Consider the following 14,217-nt stretch of genomic DNA (forward strand, 5'->3'; position numbering starts at 1 on the left):
CAACGTTAATCAAACTTTTTTTTTCCTTCTATCACCATATTCTACCGTGCCCCCTCTCCATCTATTCCCAGTTTTCTAGTGACGTTACCCTGCTCCAGACTAAGCAGGCATCAGCTTAGACACGTGAATGGCATTTTGTTATTATCAAGCAAGGAACTCACCCTTCCCGAACTCCGTCCCCCACCCCCACACGTCCCAAGGTCACTGTCATGCGCCACTTTTCCACACCACAAACGTTCTCTTTTTATTAACGACGCGTATTATTATCTTCGATATCTTCTCTTCCCACTCAGTCACCACAATATTCTGAAACACTTCTGCGCTACACTTCCTTTACTTTCAAAAGGCTCTACTTGAAATTACACGGGATTTAAGAGGGTTTTTACGGTTCTAGTGACAGATTAGCAACATTTCTACATTATCAACAAGTGAAACACTCTTGAGAACCCTCCTCCTTCTCCACCTCCTAGTACTATTACTACTACTACTACTACTACTACTACTACTACTACTACCACACTCCAAACCCACCTCCCCCTTCCCTCTTCTTCCTTCTCCTCCATTCCTCACGTCTTCTTACTCCTACTACTGCAATTTACCTGGAATTGTCCGGAAATCCCTGGAAATTGACGAAAATACTGACGAAGAGACAGAGACAGAGGTCTTGGTTTGGGTCTGATGACGATGTTATCATGGTGGGCGCACTGAATGGGGTTACATCCATCAATTTACCTAAGCCATATTTGAGTCATTTTGGGGGTTGTTTATCTAATTTCGTGGTTAATTCTGTTTTTTCTTTAAGTTTCATTCTAGAAACACCAGGAAAATTTGCAAAATATTGTTGTACAGACAAGGAGGAAGTAAATTCTTTTTTCACCCATAACTAATTTTTTTCTCTTTTCCTCCGCACCTCCCCGTCTTCCCTCTACTAAAGTGGTGAGGAGACGTGTGTGTGTGTGTGTGTGTGTGTGTGTGCTTGTGTGTGTGAAGCAAAACTATAGAACTACTGATTGGATGAGTGATTACTCTTAAGTCATAGTTAAACGTCAGATCAACGTCAAGAAAGGATGAGTGGGCCAGGTATCTATCATGACACATTGTCTCGCTATCAGTTCCTGTAAATTTTAGCTAAATTTGCCCTAAATTTACTCTTATAATTACCAATCGCTGGGACATCTGTACTTGTTCTACAGTCATATTTAATCCTTAAACTGGGTGGAAACTTAAGTACTTAATAAATAGAGAGCAGTAGATACAGAAGGAAAATTTTACTCTGTTAACATTTCTAGTTTATTAAAGCAGCACATTCTTATCGTTACATTTTCCCTTCTCTTTTTTCCTGCCTCCGCATCCTTCGCCTCCTTTTTCTCTTCCGCCTCCGCCTCTTCCTCTTCTTCCGCCTCCTGCGCCGCTTCCTCCTCGAGTTGACGATACTACATTAATTAAACTGTTCTTTTCTTTCCTTTTCTTTTCCCTCCTTTTCCTAGTCTCTCTCTCTCTCTCTCTCTCTCTCTCTCTCTCTCTCTCTCTCTCTCTCTCTCTCTCTCTCTCTCTCTCATACAAAATCACAATGGCACTAAGAACAACAGAAGCGCAGCACTGGAGCAGGAAGATTCACTCACTAGAAGAGCAACGCCGGGTCCTCTGTAATATTAATATACTATGTACATACTGCGGCGAGATTACAGCTCGTCCTTGTGTTCGCTGGAAGTTTGCTGTTTTGTCTTCTTTTTCCCTTTACCCTTCTTTGTCTTCGTCTTTGGTGGAGTAGTCTCAGTCGTCGCCTCCTTTTCCTCCTTCTCCGCTGCTGCCTTCTTCCTGCTCTCCTGTAAGATACGAGACAAGTTTAGCTCAATTTATGATATATCGAAATGTTGATGAAAAGCCACGTCAGTCTGGTAACGTGCTGTACGGTTTTCTGTTATATTTCCCTTTGTTCCTTACTCTTATGTCCTCTAATCTATGCATAGTCTCCTTACGAATCCTGCCGATTAACAGATGCTTCTTACGTTAAAGAGAAATAGTTTAACGTAGGATATTATGAGATATTCTAGTCTAGTAACCTGTTGCACGCATTTCCATTGTGTTTCTCAGTGTTCCCTACTCTTAAGACCTCTGATCTACGCACAGTCTCCTTACAAAATACGAATACTGATGAATAATTTGTACATGAGAGCGTAACAGTGTGTCATTAGATAAGATATAATTGCCTGTATTTTCAACAGTAATTTGCCGCACGCATTTTCATTGTATTGTCTATTGTTCTTCAAGGTCATGTCCTCTGATCTCTTCACAGTCTCTTTACGAAACCTGACCATAGACAGATGCGTCATAGATTAGAGCATAAGAGTGTAACATTTGGTATCAGAAGATGTTATGGACTGTAATATCAAAGCTCCCGGCGTGCATCTGGACAGTATTAAGAGGTCCTAGTGACAGCGATTGTGACTTTCAAGGTCTTTTTTATTATTCTACTGATAGTTTCACAAAGATTCTGCATCATCTTGAAAAAAACACATACTGGAACCCGTCTAATTATCCCTGTGGCCTTTGAGAACATTCCTGATGAAAGAACAAAACGTTTAAGAGTACAGGCCTATCGTTGCCTTCACCAGAAAGACACTATGGAATAAGGGGAATTAAGACTGACTGGGGAAACTCAAAGCTCAGAGGGAGGAGGTGCGGTAAGCCACTGGATTCTTGACCACGCCTGTATCCGTAAAAGTGTTAGTGTCTTCAGTGGTAATGGACAGGAAGATCAGATTGAGAGGCGCTCGTGTGTGGCTTATTGGCATCCTGGCCCAGCGTCCCTCTTCCTCTCTCTCTTCTTTTGCATACATACATACATACATACATACATACATACATAAACACATACTTATAAATAGATATATACATGCATACATATTTGTACATACATACATACATACATAAGTAGATGGTTAAGTTTTAAGATAAATAGGTAGATAGATAGATAGACAGACAAGACAGACAGGCAGACAGACATAAACGTATAAATTAATTGACCACAAAATCATAACTTAACCTAAAACAAATCGCAGAAGAAACTCTAAACGTAATGATCATAACACACACACACACAAACACACACACACATTCATACATACATACATGCATACATACAAGCAAGGTTACGCATATCACTTTATTAGTTATTCCGTGTCTGTCGGTCTGTCCTTCTGAATGGCATTGAGATCGAGATGTGTGTGTGTGTGTGTGTGTGTGTGTTTGTGTGGGGTAGTGTGACCATCGCTATATTCCACCTCAATCTATTCGCAGCCTTCTAATGACGTCACCCTGCTCCAGACTAAGCAGACATCAGTTTAAACACGTTAATGGCATTTTGTTTTATTAAGTAAGAAACTCACTCTTCCCGCACTCCATCCACCTCCCCTTACGTCCCCAGGTCACTGTAATGCGCCACTTTTCCTACCACGAACGATTAACCAGGTATATTATTATCTTCAATGGCCCCTCTTGCCACTCAGTGACCACATTATTCTGAAATACTTCTGCTTTGCACCTCCTTCACTTTCAAAGCCTCTCGTCGAAATTACACGAGTTTTAAGAGTGTTTTTACGGTTCTAGTGATAGATTAGCAACATTTCTATATTATGAAACACTCTTCAGAACCCAGGTAATCATCCCTGTGATCTTTGAAAATTCTCGTGGCGTGGTGAGAGAGCAAAGCGTCCCTGAATACGGGAGTCGGAGGCGCTGGAGGAAACACGCGCCACTCGCCCCTGAGACCCGAACAGCGTCAGTGTCACGGGGGAGGAAGGGAGAGAAGAGAAGCGGTCACTGAGTGGATGATTAATTAAGGAGTCAAGGGCCTGGCGGAGGGAGAGTTGGTTAAGTTGTCAGTTTTCGTGTTAGTTAAAGTTTCACGTGTTGTGTCATTTGAAGTGAGTGCAATATCGTATACATTTGCTTTTCTTTCTATTCTTTACTTAATGCGAAGAGAGAGAGAGAGAGAGAGAGAGAGAGAGAGAGAGAGAGAGAGAGAGAGAGAGAGAGAGAGAGAGAGAGATTTTGCCGCCTTCGCCATCTCATCCCTCTTATTAGGTCACTGTAATGCGTCACTTTTCTCCACCACGAACGTATTATTAGCTTCGACATCCCCTCTTCCCACTCACTGACGACCATGCACTGAAACACGTGTGCGCCACACCTTTCTCGTCCTTCTACTCAGTAGAAGTCCGCTGTTTTGTTTCCTACTTCTGAAACACTTCTGCGCCACACCTCCTTCACTTTCAAAAGGCTCTAATTGCAATTACAAGGGATTTAAGAGTGTTTTTACGGTTCTAGTGACATATTAGCAACATTTCTACATTATCAACATGTGAAACACTCTTCAAAATCCTCTTCCTCCTCCTCCTCCTACTATTACTACCACTCTCCAAACCCTCCTCCCTCTTCCTTTTACCTCCTCCTCTATTCCTCATTCCTTCCTTTTCCTACTACTACATTCTACCTGGAAAAGTCCTTCAGAACATTGGGAAGCCTGAGTGTAAAGACCTTGTCACACGATCAGTCCACGGGTGTGGTGAGCAAGCTGACCACATTCTGAAACTCTTCTACACAGCACCTCCTCTGCTTTCAATAGGCTTTAGTTGAAGCTACGCGGGTTTTAAGCGTGTTTTTATGGTACGGTTCTAGTGAGAGATTAACTTGATTTCTACAATATATGATTCAAATATGCATAGGTTCGAATTAGTTTAGCTAAGGTTCAAATAAGACATGGTTTCATCAAGACAAGGGCCGAATGAGCAGAGACCCGAGTGAGCCAAGACTCGAATCCTTCATAAACTTTCACTTAATTCACGAAAACCCCAAAAAGACTCAATAACTTCCACTAGAGTCGAGATAAGGAGTCGGAACTTTTGAGAACCCCATCCCAGCGTAAAGTATCATTGTAAGCCAAACAGGACAGTCACGTCATGGGTAGATAATACTCCTCACACAACGCCACTCCTCACACCGCCTCGTTGCCCTCCACAATGCCGTCACTCACAGTCTTCTTACGTTATTCCCCTGAACGTATCTCTTTACTGATCTGCAGCGTTTATGTTCATGCCGCAAGTCTTTTTGTGAGTCTTGTTGCTCCTGCGTCGGGTGGGTCTCCGTAACCTCATTCTCATTTTTGCTCTAGTTTGCTTTCTATGTATGTCAATTTATGTATGTTTTTACTTTTATAATTTATCACTTTCTTGTTCTTTCTGTCTTTCTTTTTTTTATGCGTATTTTTACTTCTTTATTATTTATCTCTGTCATCTCCAAACAGGTCTTTATTTTTTAGATTTTTATAGGTAACTTATGTATTTTTTCCATTCATTTTTTTTTTTTTTTTACATTGCACTTACCAGCGCGTGTCATTTTTTTTTTCTCTTTTGCCTTCTTTATCCAAGTCCCGAGAGTTCACTTGCGCATATTGTCACTCTGTATTCATAAACTGCGCAATGTCATCTTTAATCTTCCCACACTTTATCATTACTATCATTTTTTTATGAGTCATACTGCCGTCTTCAGTATTGGCCAAGATTCTGTATTATTATTATTATTATTATTATCATTACTATTATTTTTTTTTTTTATTATCTACTTGCTTTCATCTATCAATCAGTATGCTGCGCCAGAACACCTTTCATCTTCCCACACGTACGGTTCTCAAGGGAGGGGGAATCGACATCATCACCTCCCTCGGCCGTGATTCTGCCCTCCTTTCTGCTTAGGAGTTAACGTTATGCATAGTCAAACTTCCATCCATCCCATCTATCTATGAATAAACTAAACGAGAGCATCTTTTATCTTCCCACACGTAAGGTTTAAAAAAAAAAAATGGACATCACCTTTCCTCTCAGCCGTGATTTTGGCCTTATTCTGCTTAAGATTAACGTTATGCATAGTCAAACTTCCATCCATCCCATCTATCTATGGATAAACTAAACGAGAGCATCTTTTATCTTCCCACACGTACAGTTTTCGCTCAGCAAATAGAAAATCGATTACCTTCAGAACTGGACGTGACTTTTACTTTCTCCTCTTGGTTCTTTGTGAAGTAGCGTGAGTGGGGGAGGTGAAAGCTTTGTTGTTTTCTCTGCCTGGGTAAAGACTCCTTTTTGTATGCACGTAAAAGAATTTGCATACAATGTTCATTCCTTTGTTTCGATTTGCGTCAAGTATACTGTACGTATTCCTTGCTTGCGTGCGCCTTGGCAGCCTTGACATCAATCTCAGTCACACTTTGAATCTCACCAGCCACTGAAGGGTGAAAAACGTACGCGAGACAGGTCATAAATACAGGTGAAGGTACAGAAGATTTTTTACCTATTGCTCTTTATGAAAATCCCTTGGAAAGATGTAATAATCTCATCTTCTGCCTGTTCAATGTAGTCGAGGTAAAACTCTACATTTGACAGCGTGGTTCCTGTGTTTCAATAACCACAAGACAGGCAATGCGTTGGTGTACCTCCTCTCTCTCTCTCTCTCTCTCTCTCTCTCTCTCTCTCTCTCAGTCAGAGAGCGATAATTTTTGTGTTTTTTTTTTGTGTTTGTTTTTTCCTGGTTTCTTGCTCATTGAGATTCATTGCCAACTTCCTCCCGGCCCCCCATGTTCTCTCTCACACACACACACACACACACATATACCCACACAGTCAGACAGAGAAAGGAAGAGTCGATCGAACAAAGACAAACAGACAGACAGACGGATTGAGACTCATGACAAAAGTTCGCACCGAATTTTATATAACGGAATAAAAATGTAATCTTGTGATGCAGACAGACAGACAGACGGACAGACAGGTAGACAAACAAACAGGCAGACAGGTGAGGTGTAGGCAAAGGTCAGAGAGAGATCAGCCAGCCCTGTTCTGTGGGCGAGGTGTGTGTTTATTCACAGGAACAAGCGATGTGCTCCACCACTCTGCCCTCAGGTCCGTATTCTCAAAAACGTTTCAGCGCTGTCCCACCTGCTTTTGTCAGGCTCTACTGGAAATGACGAGTTTCCAAGGGCATTTTTACGATTCTCTTGATAGTTTGACAAGTATTCTACCATCTGAAGGTTAAAAAAATAGTGAGGACCTGAATTATCGTATCTGTGGCTGTTGAAGAGTAGTACTTATGAGAGAGAGCAGCGTAGTGGAAATTACAGGTTTCCAAGGGTATTTCTATTATTTCTCTGATAGTTTAACAAATATTCTACCCTGTGAAGATTCAAAACAACCATGAGAACCAGGATTATTGCATCTGTGGCCTTTGAGATATAGTATTTATGAGAGAGCGCAACGTTCAAGGATACACCCCGTAACCTCTCCCCGGTACTGTTCCCTCGGGTGCTTCTATGCTGCCACTGTTCCCCACAACGCTGCCACCTGCTGCCTGCACTGATTGATTAGGTGATCAGAGCCTACAGCCGTCATGTCATGGGAGATCTGCTGCGTGATTCTTGCCTTCATGTTGATGATGATGATGATGATGGGAGTTTTGGTATGTGGAAAGTCAGGTTGTGTGTGTGTGTGTGTGTGTGTGAGTGTGTGCGCGCTTCATGAGAAGAGCTTTATTAGTTAGAGAATGATGGTTATGTTTTAATGGTGGTGGTCATGGTGGTGGTGGTGGTGGTAATGATGATGACGAATCTGATGACGATAATAACAACATCAACAACAACAACAACAACAACAACAACAACAACAACAACAACAACAACAACAACAACACAGAGTTCCGCTCACTAAACGACTGTCCAGCGAGAATCGTCTACGAGTAGGTGAGGTTAGGTGAGGTGAGGCTGGGTTAGGTGAGATTAGGTTAAATTACGTTAGGTTAAATCTGGTTATGTTATGTCAGTTTAGTTAGGTTAGCTCGTACAAAAACCCAGGGTACTCCTTCCCCTCGCGCAGCACCTCCACTCTCTCACTGCTTGTCCTGCTCCTGGAAACGACCTTGAGCAATGAAGCAACTCTACCACCGCATGCAAGGAAAGGAGTCACCCCTCCATGTAAGGAGACGATCCACTGGCCACTGTCCTTCACTCGTCTCAGGGAAGGTTAGCGACTGAACTTATGTGCGTTGTTGTTAAAGAACTTATTACACTACTGATTTACACAGTTTACTCATCACTGTGACTCTCAGTTGTCATCTTCTGTCGCCATGTATGAGTCTCTTCCTGTTGTTTCTGAGCCTTGCATCTTTCTCTGTGACTCCTATCCTTTGCAGTTCTTCTTCTTTTTCTTCTTCTTGTCCTTTCGTCAATACCCTAGAGTGATGGGTTGGCGCCATGTACGAGGCTCTTCCAGTGTTTCTGTCCCTTGCATCTTCATCTGTGACTCCCATCCTCTGCAGTTCTAATCAGTTCTTATAATGCTGTGCTACTAATTCTAGCTACCTGTTAAGCGCAATGTATACCTTGAATATCCATAAGGGAAGTGTTTGAATAGACAAGTGACTGGTGGCACTATGAACTAATCGAGTTTTACGAAAGGACATTGAACATAGCCCAAACCATTGATGCTGATGCCAAATTTCATTCAGCCTGAGGTAATAGATCAGAAACGGTAATGTAAGCTTAATTCGTGACCTCTAACTTGACCTAAAATGTCGACGATTTACATCACTGACTATTCACTTGTGTGTATGCGCGGCTGATGTACCCAGAGAGCGTTTCATTGACATCAAAGTGCAGGTATGAAGGTAACGTTGGAAGTCTGTCCTGAATATCCCTTCGCAAATTTTGAATGGCAAGATGAAGGTGAATGTGATAGATATCATTTCTAATTACTTTGAAGTTTTGAATGCTAACTCTTCAGTATTTGTGTCGAGGTGCTTTGGTAAGGCGACGGCAAATTATGTAATGAACGACAGTGAGTTTAGCATTGCATCCCTGAAATGTTACACAGTGTTCAATTTGCTTTGTCTCCTCAGGTGTCACGTACAACATTACTTAGTGCACATTTCTCTGTCATATTTAGATCTCTTTGTTCTGTCTTCTCAAGTGCCACACACAGGATACCACAGTGGTCAATTCTCTGTCAGCCTCTTTATTCACACCTCTGCTCTGTCTCCTCAGGTGTCACACATGTTAACACAAAACATACACTTAATAGGTCACCCTCTTCACTGACAAGGAGAAACTGCAGGAATCTACGGTGGCTATGATTCCTGAGAAGCAAAATTCTTCTAACACCCAACCTGATTATTGACTCCATGAAACCCTTAGCCCTTCAGGAATCAAGGTTCTACGTATTAGGAATAGAGGCAACACGAACCGGGGAGAGGAATGCAGTTGTGAGAAAATACTTGGTTATCTATCACGTTCCCGGAAGCTGACACCGGGTTCTGGGAGACGGAGACGGAAGGACACAGGGGCAGAGCAGAGGAGAGCAGCAAGAATGACTAATAAACGCTCGCACACACACACACACACACACTCTCTCTCTCTCTCTCTCTCTCTCTCTCTCTCTCTCCGGTATTCGGTTTGATGTCAAGAAAAACTAAATTCCATATGATACTTTCACGGAAGCGCACCAAAAAATATAGATAAATAAAAATCTGAGAACCTGACAGATAACTCACGCTCACCAGACAGGAGGTGGAACAAACTGACCACGTAATACTTTTTAATTAGGCCCCTCCAATGAGCAGCTGTAATTCCTAAGCATCTTATAGACACATCACATTGCAGCATTATATTATTGCATAGTGGAGTGAGTAGCTTAGCGCGCAGCAAAGTATTGATCTGGTGGCTTCCTGGAATACTTGCGGTGGACAAGGAGGCTCAGGGCGGATGTCACCTGCTGAACTCTGGCGGGGCGACGCCGCTCGGCCAGACACCCAGAGATACCAGACCCTCAGTGGCGGCGCGTGTTTGGCTGGACACTTCAGCCCGTATTCAGAAACGCTTTGCCCTCTTACCACGACTGTTTTCAAAGGTTACAGAGATGATCAGCCCGTCGCTTCCAGAATGGTTATTGTAGGCGCTGTTTTTGTTGTATGTATTGCTGTTAGTCTTATTTCCATCGCCACTGTCGTTATCGTTACCATTATCGTTGCCGTCTTCGTCATCGTTATCGCATGGCTATTATCGTCACTAAAAATCACTAAAATCGTCGCTATTGCATATCCTCGAAATTATCACATGGTCGTAAACAATCGTCAACACCAATCACCATAGCTAACGTTACCATCATCATCGTCATTGTTACCATCACCACCACCGTCCTTGGAATCGTTAGTGTCTTGAACCAAGTATAAAAAAAAAAAAGAAAGGCACACGTCACTATACCACTATATCACGGACATTATCGCCATCATGGTCATTATCACCTGGCACTCAGTAGAGGAAGCCATGATTCATAGCACGCACCATTTAGTATTTGCCACTTACTTGTACAGTAAAAAAAACACAAGAGATTTTCCGCTCAGTTATTCTTATGAAAGTAATGGAACTCTCAATTTTGTTGTTTTTTTCTTTCTTTTTTAACGTTTACCAAGAGTGAATCATAAAAAAAAAAGGTCAGTCAGTACGTGAACTATTGACCTGATCTCTTTTGGTCAATCCAGCGCGTGTTGACCTTCTGTGTCTAACTGGGAGGTTTTCGTGACAAATTTTGCATTACGTACATTCAGTGTGTGTGTGTGTGTGTGTGTGTGTGTGTGTGTGTGTGTGTGTGTGTGTGTGTGTGAGACGTGAACTCTTCCAAGAGGGAGGTTTCAAGACACTTATTCTCCAATTCTGCATGATGCTTATAACCTTTCTTTTGGGACTGGCACTCTCACTAGTCACTTTTTCGCTCTTTTTATCACCATTACCAGTATCCCTCTTACATAATAGAAAAAAAACATACATACAAACATATCTATACACATACATACATATATACATACCTCTCTAGCCACCGACATGGGCGTGATGCCTTTGGGACACGCGGGGATGGCCTTCACACAGATGTCCTTGAAGAGCTGGTCGACGCCTGGCACCGTGGGCTTTGAGTAGTGCCTGAGAACCGCCATGCCCAGCTGATCCATGTAGTGAGCTGTCACACGCCACCAAGGCATTAGCAAACGTTCACAACATTATGGCCTTCAGTAACTCTACTTTTCTATATCCATTTATCAATTTTCATATTCTTCCTGTGTTGTATCGTAAGGTTTAGTGGTTTATTTTGTATTAAGATTAGGTCTGAGCATAAGACAGTTTCTTGTAAGGGAGTGCTGAAAATAACTTATCCATACACAGCAAGTTATTTAATTATGAGTAGAAATATAAGAAAGTTATTCAAAGCTTCCCAAAAAATCATTACTAAGATCATTTAAATCTTGATGTAGCCTGAAACAAGAACACAAAATAAAATAGTAATTATTATTATTATTATTATTTTTTTTTTTTTTTCGTTTATGCCTACTGGCGTCTGTGTGACTTGGCAGATCGCAGTGGTAACCCAGCATTCACGTTCCAGCAGATTCTGGCCAACCCTCATCGCTTCAAATCGGATTAACTGTCCATCAATTACCGGCGACTGAGGGGCGACACCCTTCCTCTATCACCAGTGGGACGGGAGTCTCGGCCATGACGCGGGGCAGCCTAAGGGTGAACTCAATGTACTGTAAAGGGAAAGAGTTTAATTGTGCACGTACCTCTGATGCCGGAGCACAGACGCACCATCTTGGGCGGCGAGAGTACGTAGGTCCTGAGGCGGTCTGTGGTGCACGTGGCCAGGAAGGCTGCATCTATATGGTCCTCGATGGAACCTTTCTCCTTCTGCCACATCGTCATCAGCTTCTCCGCCTCTGTGGGTGACGAATACAACAATACTGACTAGGTTACAACAACATGCAAATTTGCTCTCTGGGGCTGAATATTAATACACAAACAAGACAGGTGTACTGCAATCTTTCTCTTGCCATATCTGCTCACTAGGATACAACAGGATACAATGCACACTAGGTCCGGCCGGTACTGCTTTCTCAGACACTTAAGCGTCCCATTTTACTTCCTCTTGATAAGTAGTCGTGGAAGTTAGTGGAGTTTTCAAATGGGCTTTCATGATATACCTGTTTGAAAATAAATATTCTAAAGAAACAAAAAAAAAAAAAAAAAAAACGGTACATGAATATTGGGTAATAAGAGGAAGGAAAACGAAAGAGAAGGATGAAAACAGAAGACCTAGACAGTGAGAAGGGACACGAGAGACAGCGCTGGTAGAAAGACAACACTCCCGACCAACGACCCAACTCAAGTCAACTTATCTATATTTTCAGCAACAATGCTAAGGCTCTCTGAAGCGCCTACCGTGCACGAGGGCGTAGCAACCCTCACAGAAGGCAGCCTGGTCCTTAAACAACACGTCATCAGGGAGTAAGGTCTTAGGTCCCATTTCAGTGGCATTAGATGAGACCACCACCAACACCACCACCACCCAACCACACGACCTCAACACCATGATGCCTCTGGGTGCGTTCCTCTGTTGACAAGGCCTCCACGGAGCTCCGAACACCAGGCCGGTAGGTGAGGCTGTGTAGCAGTGCGGTGGTGGTGACACAGGGAGGAAGGGGCGGTTGGTGAGTGGCCCTTATCTCGTGTTATCGCCTGTCTTTGTGTACGTGCACGCCCATTACGATAAGTTTTACTCTGTGGGCGTCTGCACTGATATCCGGCGCTCCTTGGTGTGGTATGAGTAAGCTGGCTGATGTCCTATGGTTTATAAATTCCTTTGTTATGACTGGTAAATATGTGTGTGTCTCAGTGATACATGAGAGAAGGCAAAGTTTGGTTTCGGTTACTGCGCTGAGACAACAAGACGTCGATACCATGACAGCAATCCCTAATGTAATAACAGTAATGCTGGAAGCTGCCTTTACGCACTGTTGCGATGCGAATACGTGAGCTTTTATAATTAATGTTTGTATTATGTTCGCGAAGAAAGAACTTTAAGTGTAGCTTTGGTGAGTGTTATTGTATAAATAGCAGGTTCTCAACGAACTTTCGTGAATGTAAAGGAACGTTACTGCAATATGCTTTAGTTTTTCTTGCCTTCTTCATTCACGCCCTAACACACTTTTGTCAAGGTGGAGGGGATGCACGAGGGGGCGTAGGTCTTCGTATAAGGAGGAAGGAGAACCAATATGCAGTACGTGACTTACAGGGGTGAGAGGGATAGCCTGAGCCAAGCCGCTGTTTACCCTCCCGCCTCACTTGTAGTCCCAAGCGACCACCTGTGAGGCGCCTCCTCCATAATTTGCCTGTCTGTCTCACAGATGTCCATATATATATATATATATATATATATATATATATATATATATATATATATATATATATATATATATATATATATATATATATATATATATATATATACACACACACACACAGAGAGAGAGAGAGAGAGAGAGAGAGAGAGAGAGAATTTCTAATCAAATACGTTTCATTCACTACACCCATTGTTGTTATTCATATCGACTGCCTCAGATTCTGAGCAACGGCTTTGAAACAAGGTCAGCAGTAACTGTACGAGTGGTCCCGAGGCTGAGGCCACCGGGGCGCCTCCCGCAGCCCACTGCCGCTGCCCAGGACGGGGCCGAGATGGACGGAATAGTGTGCCATCTTTGTGACACTACAGATTGATGGCGACGTCACTCATCGTTGCTGTCACATACTGAATGGAATATTTTGACACTGATTGCGTCACATTCGCTCGCATGCAGCGTGGTGGAGCAGCGTTATGACACACTCCACGCCTCACGAGTAACGACACACTGACATCAAGGACGAAATCAAGGCTCGACACACCAGTGAGCAGTATCTCCCGTTCATCACTTTCTTCCCTCAACCCGTGAACCAATCACCACGTTCTACACAAGCAGGTTACACAAGCAGGTCCTGATCTGGACTACACCACACACCTCGCCCTTTCACCATTCCAAACAAGAAAACAACAGATATAACTTCATACACCCTCTCATTTTCAGACCTAATGAAATGCAGGCAGCGATCCAGGTGAGTTAAGCAGGTACGTGTGTGTGTGTGTGTGTGTGTGTGTATGTGGCTGCATGAGTGTCAGTGTGTCATGGCTGGCTTCTGTTTCATCAAGGAGGGCATTTTTAGCTTGATCATGTGATTTTTTTTCTTTTTGCATTGTTTTCTGGGTGATGTTACGTCAACTGCCATCCGGGTTCCTGGCTGTTGTGTTGTAGGAT

The 14,217-nt window shown here is 42.8% G+C and overlaps 1 protein-coding gene across 1 annotated transcript; it reads right to left on the reverse strand.

The window, feature by feature from the left end:
- Window positions 1-1,489: 1,489 nt before the first annotated feature.
- LOC135111253 (uncharacterized) lies at window positions 1,490-12,689 on the reverse strand. The gene is made up of 4 exons (XM_064024439.1): window positions 12,311-12,689; window positions 11,656-11,808; window positions 10,906-11,054; window positions 1,490-1,826 (listed from the first exon to the last, which is right to left on the reverse strand). The coding sequence occupies exons 1-4, from the start codon at window positions 12,459-12,461 to the stop codon at window positions 1,683-1,685; spliced, it is 597 nt and encodes a 198-aa protein (XP_063880509.1). The 5' UTR covers window positions 12,462-12,689; the 3' UTR covers window positions 1,490-1,682.
- Window positions 12,690-14,217: the final 1,528 nt, after the last annotated feature.

Source organism: Scylla paramamosain, chromosome 21, assembly GCF_035594125.1.
Source record: "Scylla paramamosain isolate STU-SP2022 chromosome 21, ASM3559412v1, whole genome shotgun sequence".
Taxonomy (NCBI): Eukaryota; Metazoa; Arthropoda; class Malacostraca; order Decapoda; family Portunidae; genus Scylla; species Scylla paramamosain.